Raw genomic sequence first — 14,563 nt, forward strand, 5'->3', positions numbered from 1 at the left:
CACTCTGCTAACAGTACCATGCTGCTAACAGGACCATCCTGCTAACAGAACCACACTGCTAACAGAACCACTCTGCTAACAGTATCATGCTGCTAACAGGACCATCCTGCTAACAGAACCACACTGCTAACAGAACCACTCTGCTAACAGGACCATCCTGCTAACAGAACCACACTGCTAACAGTACCATGCTGATAATGAGACCATGTTGCTAAGAGAACATCACTGCCAACAGAACCACTCTGTTAACAGTACCATCCAGCTAACAGAACCACTCTGCTAACAGTACCATGCTGCTAATGAGACCATGTTGCTAAGAGAACATCACTGCCAACAGAACCACTCTGTTAACAGTACCATCCTGCTAACAGAACCACTCTGCTAACAGAACCACACTGCTAATATGACCATGCTGCTAACAGTAAGTGTTTTTATAACACTTTATTTTAATTGCTGTATATTGTTGTCTGTACTCTATGTTGTCCGTCTAAAGCAGGTCTTCTGTGAGGTACTTTATACTGATTCATCCTACTTGCACCGTTATATTCTACCATGTCGTTTACTACATTTCTTTTGGACCTTGTGGATGCATTTCTTTTCCACTTTTTGGTGCTTTGTTTTGTACTTTTATGGCATTCTTTGGTGTTTATTTTTAGCAAGTCGAGATGGTTCTTCTCTTCCTGAGCATTTCATTGTATTGCTGACCTTGTGTTGATCTGCATATGACAAACAAACTAAAAAAAACAAGAATGTTTTTCTATATTAGCTAAAGGCAAATATAGAAAAACAGTAATTAAATAGTAGAAGTAGTAAAAGACTAACTTCAAGTATCAAAACGCCAGTTATGCAGTTAAGCCGATATATGCAGTAGATTGGATGGCACAAACTGGAGACGTGTCAGGACCCAGGTTCTGGCACCAACCTGGGCATGAACTGCGTCATCGCTGGCCTCCTGCTCCGAGGAGTAGCTGTCGTCATCGTCCTCTGAATCATTATCCATGTCTGGGGAGCGGTCTGAGGGAAAGCAGCCACAAACATACGCTCATGTCAAAACATCCTCCAAAAAAACGCAGCTGGCATTTTTCAAACAGCGTTCTAATAAAACAGAAAAGAGCAGAGCTGGAACGTCGAAATATAAACTCTCCTGGGAGGGAGCGTGTTCCGAGTGCAGTGTAATGATCCATGCACATGTTCTTTTAGACAGTGTTCTTTAAATTACATAAAGCAAACCCCTTTAAACGCACGCTTTAAACTCATATTGTTCTTTCAGTGGGTGCTCAAAGTCAACAGGAAGAAGCCAAAGCATCCATGTTGTCTGAAGTTGTTCCAATTTTTTAAACATTTGTAGCTCACCACTAAAAATTAAAGAGCAATAATGCCTGTTTACTTGTTGGATTTTGCTCTCTTCTTTGTCAGTTTCTTGGTTTTACAATTAAGATGATAGAATTCACGTTTCTATGAGTCTGTATTACCGTAATTTCCAGACTATAAGCCGCTACTTTTTCACACGCTTTGAAAACTGTGACTTTTACAACGACGCGGCTAATTATGGATTTTTACGGACTAACAAGCTTCATGCCGCCAAAACATTTAGCCTCGTCACGCCCGGGCGCTTACATAGATGTCAAAAACACGTCTCGTGATCACGTGAAACACGTGATCCCTGGGGGCACAACAAAGCACTTGCAGCCGCTTGACGTAAGTGTGAATCGTGCATTTAAAGTGACACTCTGAGCTCAGTGGGAGGTTTGGATCACTACCGGTGAGAAATCGTTTACCACAACTGGCCGCATGCGCAGAGCAGCGTCAAAAAACTCATCGAAGGCTGGACTGCTGCGTGATGAAGACGACAGCACAAGCTCAAGTGCAAATTTGCCTCGAGACAAAAGTGACGTTGAGAGCGACGACGAAAGAGACCGAGGACGAGCGTGATGAAGTTTTTCTGAGGCTGTTCAATTATAACTCTGAAGAAGATGACTTTAGTGGTTTTAGTGCACAGGAGGAAGATGACGATAGCGATCAATGACTTGTTCTGGTAGGCTACTGTATTTTATTTTTTAATTTTTTTAACCAGTCGTGTTACAGACACTTGCTTGTTCCACTTTGGAGTAAGCTGTTGGGGGAAGAATCAGTTTTGCTGTGCATTTCCTTGACTGATGAAGCCTTCTGGATAGAAGTCGAAACGTTTCAGCACAAAAAATGAAACTGTCCAGATGACCTGACTAAAAAATGTTGGATTGTATACCTGGATTATTGAGCATGGACTTTGTTATTTCCTGTACCTATTTGTGTATGATACCGGCGGTACATGTTTAATTAAAAGTTTTAAAAGTCTTTCTGTGTAAATATCTCATGTTACCACATGTGGCTTATAGACAAGTATACAAATTTTATTTATTTACTTTTTAAGTTAGTGGGTGCGGCTTATTTTCAGGTGCGCTCAATAGTCCAGAAATTACGGTGTTACAAACTTCTGGCATTTCTTTGGTGATGAACTAATGTTCCCTTAATGCCTTCAATCCCAACATGTTAGTTATTTAATCCTTTCACAAATTAAATGATCCTTCGTTAGTTTTTGCTTTTCTTTAGTGTTTTATTTCCCTTTGCGTATGAAAGGTGCTTTATAAATAAAGTCTGATTAAATGAGTTTACAAAGTATTTCCTAAAGCACTGGATGGATTTTGTTACATGTGTACTCTGAGCTCCAACTGATCGCATGAAATCTGCTTTGCCATTAACTATTAATTCAATTCAGTTTATTTAACTAGCATCAAGTCACAACAGAAACCGTCTCAGGGCACCGAACAGAAACAATCGTATACACAAAAGTAAGTTAATAACATTACTAATAAGTAAGTAATAAGTTAATAACATCCTCCCTCTCTGTATTGTTCTACTATTCACATATTCACAAAAAAAATAAAAATAAAATAAAGTTGATAGGAAGACTGTTGAAACGACCCTTTTTTATTTGACCAATAGAATTCAGTTTTATGTTAGTTTTGGTCAAAGCTTGAAAGAGTCGCTGCAGGTGGACCGAAGAGCCACCTGTTTTAGGCAGTTAAAACAAATACTCAAAGAGAAACATGATAAATCAAAGAAACAGGTGTCAGAAATGTTGTTTTTCTGTTCAAGCAATTTAAAATCTGTCCTGCACTCGAACTTAAACAGAACTCTAAAATGGCAACATTTTGATTTCATTCTTCCCTTTATTGCCAATTTTTTTCTGCTCTTCCTAAAAAAAAAAAAAAAAAAGACATTTTATTAACTCGTAACTTGTTCTGCTGCCGGTGTACATTATGCATTATTTGATGAGAGGAATGACGATAAAAAGAAAAGACAAACTGGTTTTCTTCCCTCCCTCCCTCACCGGTTTGATATTTGCTGCATGAGCTCATCGGTTTTGTTTGAGCAGCCTTCTTAATAACATCCAGAACAACAACGGATCACAGCACAGAGTTCGAGCCGCACCACATATCCCCCCATCTTTACCCAGAATTAGAGTACAACTCTCAAATCAACATTACGGCCATAGTTGAGGAGAATAACATATCCTTGGCAATGGGACGGCCTTGGATTAACGGGGTTTATTCTATTCTCAGTTGGGAAATATGAGCCAAGTGGAAGGAGGGGAGAGAAAGGCAACAGCAGGGGTGAGACAGGGGTGTTTGGTTCTGGAGTGAAGGCTGGAATGATATGAAGGATTCAGAGCAGAGGTGCAGGTGTGTCCAACAGAGCCACGCAGGAAGGGGATGCCCACCTGAGGTTTTGATCTTGCGGCCGGCCTGTCCGCTCCCGTCCTCGTGGTCGATGGGCTGGCTGGACAGAGAGAACACGCTGATCTCCGCCACGCGCACAGGTGCCTCCTTCACGTTACTATGGAGACCCAGAATCTGGCCCCCGTCTGTTGGGTGCTGCATCACCTGAGCAGAGTTTAGAGAAGAAACCGTCTCTTTAAGCAGACTTTATTTATCCGGTCTTCAAGAACGTTTCTAATAATATCTCCCTCTGGAGAAAAAGTGACAGAAAGGTTGATGAATACTTTCCCTCATCACAGGCCTCAACATTCATTCTCCTCCATTTGAAATGTCATCATGTCTGGAACTGTTACCCAATCGAAGGATTTAGAGGCTTGATGAAGCAAAGAAACGAGTCCTGAAACAAACGTCTCCAAATAGCTGACGAGGTGCTGCCAGGAAGGGAAAATGGCAAACATGTCCGTGCTAAAGCATTTAAGTGCTGAGGGGGTGGGGTGTTTTACTTATTAATTTACTGGTAATATTTTGTTTTATTATCTATTTTATTGGGGGGGGGGACACCACTTGTCATGTAATAACATCTGCATTATATAAATTTAAACCATTTTTTAGTTTACAGAGATTTTAAACGTTTAGTTGGCCCTTTTCCATTTATAACTTTGAGCTAGCCTTCTGCTATGTTTAGCTAGTTTAGCTGCTTTTAGTGTTTAGCTAATGTTCTGCTCTTTTTAGGTTAAAGCTATCCTTTTGCTAGTTTTAATCTATAGATGGAGTTCTGGTTTTTAGGGTTTATTAAGCTTTTATTTTAAGTTTTATCTCATATTTTGCCTTTTTAGCTTGAAAATTGCTACTTTTAACTAGTTAGCCTTTTTTTATTTATAACTTTTAGCTAGTCCTCTGCTACTTTTGGCTTTCAGCTAGTGTTCTGCCCTTTTTAGGTTGCAGCTAACCTTTTGCTACTGTTGGCTTTTAGCTAGCCTGTTGCTACTTTTAGCTTTCATCTAGTGCTTTGCTGCTTCAAATCTTTTCTAGTGTTCTGCTCATTTTAAGTTATAACTAGCCTTTTGCTACTTTCAGCTAACCCTGTGCTACACCTGGCTTTCAGCTAGTGCTCTGCTTCTCTGAATGGAGCAGTTTTAGCTTCAGCAAAGTCATTCGGCGTTCAGCATTTCCTCTGCTTTTTCACAGAAAGTACCATTTCTTTAGTTTTCAGCCTTTTAGGTTTTAAAACAAGTGTTTTTTTTTTAAATAATTCAGATCAGGCTAAATGAGTAAACTCCTGCAACAATCAAATTCTATTTTCCAAGCTCTTCTTTGGTCTTCTCTTCGGTGACTGAAAATTCGCCCGTTTCTCACAATTAATAATCACCAACAAGTTTGCAGCAGCTGCGACCAAGAGAGAAACTGGATTACCGGTAATCTTTTCTTAACAAACGAACAGAAGAGAAGTGTCTCCGTTCAAAGGCATTTCTGAAGATTAAGGAGACTTCTGTCGCCTGACTGTGTTTAGAGATCCAAGGACGGATTAAATAGAACAGCTACAGTATCTGTAAGTAAATCTTCATCAGCAAAATGCAGCTTTTTCTGTCCGAGCGCCGCAATGAGTCGAGCCAATCTGCACATATCACATCAGTGAAACAGTTTATTTAAACGATGTTGAAACGGATGAGAAAGGACGAGCTTTCACTGTAATCCGTCTGGGAGGGCACTTTGAATATTTTAGTTGTTAACTAGCTGCTCAGGGAGCGGGCTCATTTCACTCCAACACTAGCAGGGTGCACTTGAATGCCTCTATCAGTGACTTCCTCCCACACAACGCTTCGATTTGGTTCAGAACGAGTTTACGCCAGATGACAATTACCCAACAGGATGCAATAACGGCCAATTTAGCTTTTTTTTTTCCAAAGCAGTATTTGGGATGTTTCTCAGCAGTGAACACTGAAAATGTGCTGCAGCTGAATGTCGTTTAAAATACAATAACAGCTTTACTCTTGTTTTCAGGTGTCAATCAACTACTGTCCTAGGGCTGAGGCTGAAAAATAACTTCGGCTGAGAACAAACGCGTCTGCAGCTGTAATTAGAAAAGGAGTGATAGCACCTGTGCTGTTCCACGATGAAGGCGACACATTAAACTAGAGAAATTTCATTCCCTGCGAAAACGCAGTGCGAGTGCTTATTGCAGAAGAACTTGCTGAAAAACAGCTAAAATTAGCTAAAAACATGCTGAAACGTAGCTGAAATGAAAGAACAAGACTAAAATGTCATAAGTAAAGAAATACCTTAATAAGGTTTAAAAAACAGAAATGAGCAAAAAATTAGGAAGTCAGCTGAAAAAAGGCTTAAATTATCATTTAAAAAACTGCTGAAAAGTAGCTGAAAAGGCAGAAAGAAGTTTAACCTAACAGAAGGAAGCAGAAAGAGCTGAAATCAACAAAAAAAAATGTGAAATTAGCAGAAAAGGCTAAAATTAGCATAAAAGCAGCTAAAGCTGAAACTAGCAAAAAAACTGAAAGGAGCACAAGCTGAATTTAGCATGAAGCTAATAAGGCTGAACGTAGCAGAAATTACCAAGAAAACCTTGAATTTCTGAAAACAGCTGAAATTAGCTAAATACATACAAAACAAAATAGTAGCTGAAAAGGTAGAAAATGCTTAAAATAGCAGAAGAAAGCCAAAAAAACATGTTTGCCCAATTAGACTGAAAAGAGCAGGAATGAGCAAAAAAGGTGGAAATTATCTGAAAAAAGCTGAAATTAGCTTTAAAAAAAAAAAAAAGCAGCTAAAAAAGCATAAAGAAGCGTAAATTACCAGAAGTGGAGAGAGCACATTTTTGCTGAAATAAGCTGAAAAAAGTTTAAACGAGTGCAAAATATGTGGAATTAGCTGAAAAAGTTAAAATTTGCACAAAAACAGCTAAATAAATAATAATAAGTTAATTATTTTAATTAATTAATATGTTGAAATTGCAAAAAACAGCTGAAACGTGCGGAAATAAGATAAAAGAAGCAGAACAAGCTGAAATTAGCAGAAAGAAGTTCGAAGAAACACAAAAAATGTTGTAGTTAGCAGAAAGAATCTGAAAGGAGCACAAAACAGCTGAAATTAGCAGAAAAATGTTTAAATTTGCACCCGGAAGCTGAAAGAAGCTGAAGCAGAACAAAATGTGAAAGGAGCAGTAAAAGGTTGTAAACACAGCTAAAGGTTTGAAGGAGGTAAAATGAGCTCAGTTCATTTTCTATGAGGAAAAGGTTAAATACTTCAAAAAGCTAAAGTTGTATCAATACCAAAAGTCACCCTTCTACTGAACAAGCTGAACGTTTTACGATTTGTTGAAATAGCACAAAAATTGTGGAACGAGAAAGATGCTGAAAAACGTATGGAAGCAAAACGGATATGCTTCATAAACATTCACACAATTAAGGTTTAAAATCCCGTCTTTTAGCTCCATCTCTTTCAAAGCAAAACAGCAAACTAATTATATCCACAGAGAAGGATTTTTATTGATCTGCATGTGCTCTGTGAAGCTAAATTTCCAACAGTCGATCATTATTGAATCGTTGACACGTGGTAAACGGTAGAACAGTAGGAAAAACAAGCCTGTTCATCGTATCGAGGGCAGGAAAACAAAAAAAGACATTTTGATGTCCTAATGGCCAAACACGCATCCTTCATAACACAATTCATCGCTGCACGACCATCTGAGAGCTGGAGAGTCGCAGTAACTCATATTTCTTCTATAGGAAAGCCAACACCCAGCTCCACGATCGTTATTTCAACAGCAGAGCGTGGCTGCGTGCACCGTTTCTAGAGAAGCGTGCATGAAGGAGCCGACAGATGGTCTGTAATTTCACACAACACCGAGTGATGAAAATGAATCACAGGAGCCCGGTACCCAAAATACAGCAGCCGCGCTATTCACCATCAGAGGAGAATGCAATCAGAACCTCGGAGCAAAATGACATTCCTCCTGAGAAACAGCTGACAGAAGCACATTAAAGGAAACGAGTGAAAGAGGCGCCGGCCCGAACCTCGGCCATGTTGATGACTCCGACAGCCAGGGTCTTGTAGCCCAGGATGGTCCGATTCTTGTAACGTTTCCGTCTCTGCAGCATGATCTGCAGCCTGTTGGCATCCCTCTTCAAGAAGTGAGGGTACTGGGGAGAAAAATGGAAAAACAAAAAACGTCTGATAAAATACAAGTTAATGTTTTTTTTTTGGTCTGTAAAAATAAGCGATAAATTAATAACTTTAGAAGCACAGCGTGAAAGACGTCGTGGGTTTGGATGTTTTCTGATGTTTGTTATTTAGACCATTTTTTTGATGGACAAAAAAAAAAAGACATTATTACATCAACAATATTTTGCACCTTCATTATGAAAGAAGGAAGAACAAGATCAAATATGGAAGGAGCGTCAGGACGGAGAAAAGCTTTGGACACTTCGGTGAGACAAGTCACAGTAAAACATCAGAGGACTCGCCTGCAGTGAGAAGGTGAGCTCCAGGTCTGTCTCCATCAGGCCACTGGGAGGGAGGACGTACTCATTAGATCTGAGGAGACGCTTTGACCCCTGCAGGACAAAAAAATGAAGAAAATGTTTGTTTTTAAAGTGCACGAGCATCAACACTAATGCTTTTATTTAGAAAGGTTAAGGAGGCAGGAGTAGAAGGCACGGATCCAAAGTTAAGGAACAAAATGATCACTGAAAAATGCACAACTGATACCTACTGTCCCACATCGTTGTGTAACGCTGTAAAACCGATGCGACGTGGATAAAAGTGATCGTATTAAACCTGCTCCACTCACAGGTCCATGTAGATTCACAGCTAAAGGTTTCCTAGAACAAAGGGCCTCTCTCCTCGCCAACTGCTGAACAGATAGATGAGTGTTTTCATAGAAACACACGAGGACGACGACAGCAGCAATGATGCTGCCAATATTTCAGAAACAAACTAGAGAAAATGAAATTTCTGCATAAACTCAGGATGAATGTGAAGTGCTGAATGGCTCAGCTGTATGTAGCAAAACCATTGCTGAAAGCTAAAAGTTACAAAACTGTCGCTAAAAACTACAATGAGAAAAACTGTAGATGAAGCTAAAATGAGCAAAAACATAGCAAATCTTAAATGTAGCTAAACCGCTGTCAAAAGCTTAATGTAGAACAACCATAGCTAAAAGCTAAATGTGGTAAATTTGTAGCTAAGAGCTAAAAAGGCAAAACCAAAGCTAGAAGCTGGAATAAGCTAAATGAGAACTAAAGTAATGACGTAGCAAAACCAGAGAAGATAAATGTAGCAATTAGCAAAAAAACAAATTTACTTTAACTGTTACTCAAAGTTAAATGTAGAAAAAACTTGTTAAAAGCTAAATTTAACAAACTAAATGCTAAACAGTCAAAACAGTTATTAAAAGCTTAACATATCAAGATTGTAGCTAAAAGTTAGAATTACCAAACTAGAGGTAAAAACTAAGTAACAAAACCTTAGCTAAAGATAAAAATAAACAAAATTATTGCCAAGTTGAATACTGTATAACAAAACTGCGACTAAAAATAATATTAGCAAAACCACAGCCAAGAGCTAAACATAACCAAATCATAGCCAAAAGATACAATTTAAAGAAAGTTGCTAAAAGATAAAAGTAAACTATGAAGACAAAAGAGCTGAAGTAAGTTTCAGAGAACTCATTTTTGAAGGAGATGAAAAGAGCTTCATGTTTTTCAACGGGGACTTTTATTCACAACTGAAACATTTTGACATATCAATGGTTGGAAAACCACAAGATGCAGCAGAGGCAAAACAAACAGAAGAAATTTTAAAGAGGAAACCAACGGCATGAATTCTGAATGAGCACTCCCACCATTAAAGTCCAGTTTCACAGTGCTCCTTGAGATCGGATCATGACCAGACCCGGCAGTCCAGGGATTAAAGGCGGTCTCTTGAAATAGAAGGCAAACAGAACAGAGCATCCCCAGATGACCTCTCTTCTCAGCCTTTAACACATTTCTGCAACATGTCATGGAAGAACACCTCGACTAAGTTGTCTTATCAACCTGGTGCAATAACCACCGATCATTTTACAGGAAGCTGTGGGTGCTGATGACACATCTGTTGTCAACACTTCTCACAAACCAATATATTGTTGGGTGCTACCTGTTGTTCTGTCTGTACAGCACTTTGGTTGGCCTTGTAGCTGTTTTAAGTGCTCTATAAATAAAATGGTATGGTAATACCAGCTACAGCAACATTTCACCAATTCTCTAAATTTAGTTCAGGTGTTTGTTACACCTGCCAACTGAGATTTGGAATGAAATGAAAGGCCAAGCATTTCTTAAAGGAATGCATATCACCCGCTGGTTTGAACTAAGATCATCGTGTGTTGAAAAAAAATAAAAACACAGAGTTTTAGCCGTTAGGGTCAAACCAAATGTTTCAGTCTTATATAATGTTGTGAGATGTAGCAGGGCGCCTAAAGTAGATGCTGGGATGACTATCAGCTACTACCACACCATATTTTAGGTCAATATCTGCAAAATGGATGAGTTGTATGCATTTTTGCGTTTGCCAAGGTCACTGAGATGTGGCGGCTATATTGAATTAGTCTTCAAAGGTTAACCAGATGTGCACCCAATGATTACTTTCAAAGCTTCATGAAAAGCCATCGACTGGTTTATGGGATATTTAGCTAACATGACAAACAACACGCGCACAAACGGGAAAAAAATCGTTATCGCTTTGGCAGCGGTCGATACGAGAAAACCTGATTAGTTTGACATTTTATTTTTCTTCGTATCTAGAAGAAACTCATTATTAAAAATCTCATTTGCAAGTGTCCTCACATCAGAACTAAAACTATCAAAAATGCAGTTTTGTGCCTAAAAAGCAACACAAGATAGCAACTGGACCGATTTACTTTAATAAATAAATTTGAATCAGCTGACCTCTAAACTCTGGATCCATATCTGCACGGAAACTCGAGTAAAATGTTGACCTCGAGTTTTCAGAATTTGTCTTGAAGTCCCATATTTTGTTTTGAAATCATGTTTTGTTCTGAAAATAGTGAGCACAAACAGTACGGACCACAAGGGTTCAACTGGAGTAGGATCAGAAGAATGTGGAGGTCAAATAAACACCATCAGTGGCTTAGTGGGACCTTAGTGGGTCTGAGGAACACAAAACACGTGTCACGCTTCAAAGTGGTGTCAACCTGAGCAACAAAACAGACAACTGCACATGTAAACTGTGCAGCATCGCAGCCTTCCTTTCAGCTCACCTAATTCCCGATGCTTGTCGTAGAGCCGAATCGCTAACAAGTAAGACAAAATGTAAACAGCCACTGGGAACGATGGCAACTCTGAATCTGACCAGTAACCAAAGCTGAACAAAGACACCTTGTCTTTTCTTATGTGCAGAGACCAGTACAAAACCCAAGGTAGAAAACCCAAGCATGTTTCCAGCACATGAACAATACAGAATCTAGGCAAGAAAAGCTCGAGTTCAATGTTCTTTAGTCCCCTTTCGCTCATCGACTTCACAAACCGTGTGTCTGGGGCCAAACGGGGAGAGGGGGAGTGGAGATGGAGAATCCTTTGCCAAGCTCTGTAAGCCCGTGGGAAAATGAGGTCAGCCTCTACGGGTTACCTTTTAAAACGCAACAAGTTGTTTAAACTACCGTAAATATCCTGTTTGTAGCAAAAACAGGAAGTGACTTGGGGTAAGAACAAGACCTCCACGTGCAATTATTCCAAGGGTTATTACCGGTACTTAAAATTCCCTAAAATTACACGCAGTACTCGTAACCTATTCTTTGTAAACAGTAACCACTACCCAGATAAAGTATTATGCTTTAATATACTGCAATGCAAACATATAGTTCATAATATTGGTTTATATTAAACTGAGATGTGCAAAAACACATTTAAACAGGCCCAACTTAAATGAAATTACTATGATACAGCACATTCTAGGTGACAGACTTTCTCCAAGGAAACTGTACTGCTATTATCCTACTGTTGTGGTTTGGGAGACCATCATTATAAAGGACGTGTGTGTGTGTCCATGCAGGCCACTTAACCTGATCAAACCTAGTGAGAGAATAGATCCGGCCACCCGAAAAGACAACTAATGCGACAAATAAGCTTTCCTATTATCTGTACAAAAACAAAACCCTGCCATTTGTGTTATTTTTCTGACTTGTTTCTTCATCCCCATCCCATGTGTCTCTGCTTTTCTTCACAAAACCTGCTGGAAATGACATTTATTGCTCTAGTTTCTGTGCTGTGGTGCGAGCAGCGCTTTGCTCAGCTGTCCTCGGGGCAGCTCAGCAGAAATGGGGAGATTTCACGCTCCAGAGGCAGCAGAGCTCATGGATACAGCCACACTTGGTTGGCTCTTTATACCGAGAGAGGACAGTTTGTTTCCATTTCAGTAAGATTGTCTTATTTTGCATAAACCTTTAATTAATTATCATAATGACAAACAGATGGTCAAATACTAGCGTTTTTGAATAAAAGCAGCATTTCAGTCAGCCCAGTTCAAGATGGCTGCCACAACCAGATGACGTGAAAAATGGCTACAACTCTGTTGAACAAATATTGGCCCCAGGTTTGGTCTGTTAGTAGCTGAAAGTCATCCTCAACACCCAGTCTGAGGGCTTATGAACCGCGTATGATTTTACTAAACAACCACAATATTGCCCATCTTTTACATCAAGTTGTAGTCAACAATAATTTACTTCAGCCAGAGACATCAGTGGAGCCACGGTAAAGTTCACCAAATATGAATGTGTGACTACGGTTACCACAGGTTGGTTAAATAATACACAAACAATGATGGACACACACAGCATGATGGTTTTCCAGAGATACTGGTTGAACACCTTAACTTTGAATTTTTTATAAACAATAACTTCTATAGAATTTATTATCAACAAAAAAGGAACAAATTTGTTGTACTCCCCTCGGCTGGTGGGCCCCCCTGCCGCCGGTGCATTGGCGGATCTCAGCAGCTGGGGCTGGGTGGTGGAGTGTGTGCGGGCATGCCCTGGTGGCTGCCTGCCGGGCCTGGGTGCCCTGGCTCTACCGGGCCTCTGTTGGGGGGTGGTATGATCTCGGGACTCGGGGCTGTCGCTGCAGCCTCCTGGGGGTTCTGCATTGTGGTGACTGGGGCTCGCCCGGGGCTTCCCTTTGCTTCTCTCTCTGGGGGGTGCGGGTGTCCCTGTTGGGGGACTCCTGGAGTTCCGGGCTTGGGGGCCGCTGTGTGTCTGTGGTTCCGGTCTTCCCTGCGTTACCATCGTGTCCTGTGGGGACGAGTTAATGGGTCCCCACATCCACTATTAAACATTTTTATGGAGAAACCTTATAGTGACAACATGCTCACACAGGTGTTTAGATCCAGGTGTTTATCAGATACACACTCAGTTGGGTTGTGGTGGCCATCAAATATATATTGTATTTCTTCAACAACTACTGCTAGGCTCACGACCGGCTGTCACTTACGACTGTGGAGTCTGGGTTTAGACTGCGGGCAGGGCTCCAACTCTGACGGATTAGACTGCAATAAGATCTGATGGAGCATCACTCTGCTGTGGGTTGGGAGACACTTGGATGAGTTCAACTATGTTGGCGTTTGAAGAAAATGGAACCGGGGGCGGGGGAGGGGGGTTGAAGGAGAGTGGAAGATTACCGAGCAGACTGGGGCAGAGTCTGCCAGAGTTGTGGGTAGGAAAGAACCAAAAGAGACAAAAAATATGCATCCCAACATGCACCTGGGCCCGTCAGATTTGGGTAGTGATAAAAAAAAATGTCACAAACTGTCTTTGTCAGAAGTGCGTGTGGAGTCACCTTTAGGGATGCGAGGTGCTCAGTAATCTGTTTGGGGCTCAGACTAAAGTCTCTTCTCCTTCATATCAAATGGACCTGTTAAGCCTTTCAGGCATGTGGTCAAAATATCTTCTTAATAGCATTGTGTGGTGAATAAGAAAATGACTTCATAAAAAATGTATTTAAGTACTCCATTTTACTGGCCATGAAATATGCATAAAGGTTTCCTTAAGTGCAAACATCCACTTAAAGACCTGCTCGTTTAGATCTAGGTGCTACTTTATCACGTAGTATCAAAGCGATGCTTGTGTTGATATCAATAATATTAATATTTGGTAAATGGACTGTACTTGTATAGCACCCTTCTATCTTATCAAGATACTCAAAGCTCTATACAACAATCTGTGTCCTCATTTATTCATTCATACAGCTCTATACTAGATCTACACAAAGACTAATCAGCTGATCACATTCATACACTGATGGGACACACGTCAGAGGAAATGAGGGGTTCAGTGTCTTGCCCAGGGACACTTTGGCATGTGACTGCTGGTGGAATCGAACCCCTAACTAACGGTATTATAAATAATATTTTATGTACTTGGGGTCCACTGTCCAGAAAAATGGAGAGTGTCATAAGGAGGTGAAGAAGAGAGTCCAGGCAGGATGGAGAAAAGTTTCAGGAGTGATTTGTGACAAAAGGGTGTCAGCAAAGGACAAATGAGAAGTTTACAGGACAGTGGTGAGACTAGCTGTGTTGTATGGTCTGGAGACAGAGACATGGACAAAAAGACAGGAGACAAAATTGGAAGTGGCAGAAATGAAGATGTTGAGGTTCTCCTTAGGAGAGACAAGGATGGAGAAGATTAGGAATGAGATCATCAGAGGTACAGCACAGGTTGAACATCTGGGAGATAAAGTTAGAGAGGACGCACTGAGATGGTTTGGACATGTCCAGAGGAGGGACAGTGGTTTGGACATGTCCAG

At 40.4% G+C, this 14,563-nt stretch overlaps 1 protein-coding gene across 1 annotated transcript in view; it reads right to left on the reverse strand.

Moving 5' to 3' along the window:
* The window catches only part of LOC119423275 (phosphofurin acidic cluster sorting protein 1), a 61,262-nt gene that overhangs the window by 24,534 nt on the left and 22,165 nt on the right, over positions 1-14,563 (reverse strand). Inside the window, exons 2-5 of the mRNA XM_037690698.1 lie at positions 8,237-8,326; positions 7,787-7,912; positions 3,761-3,923; positions 923-1,014 (exon numbers count right to left, since the gene is read on the reverse strand). Of these exons, the coding sequence (XP_037546626.1) occupies positions 923-1,014; positions 3,761-3,923; positions 7,787-7,912; positions 8,237-8,326 (471 nt within the window). The remainder of the gene's footprint in view (positions 1-922; positions 1,015-3,760; positions 3,924-7,786; positions 7,913-8,236; positions 8,327-14,563) is intronic.

This window comes from Nematolebias whitei, chromosome 1 (genome assembly GCF_014905685.2).
Source record: "Nematolebias whitei isolate Nwh7 chromosome 1, NemWhi1, whole genome shotgun sequence".
Taxonomy (NCBI): domain Eukaryota; kingdom Metazoa; phylum Chordata; class Actinopteri; order Cyprinodontiformes; family Rivulidae; genus Nematolebias; species Nematolebias whitei.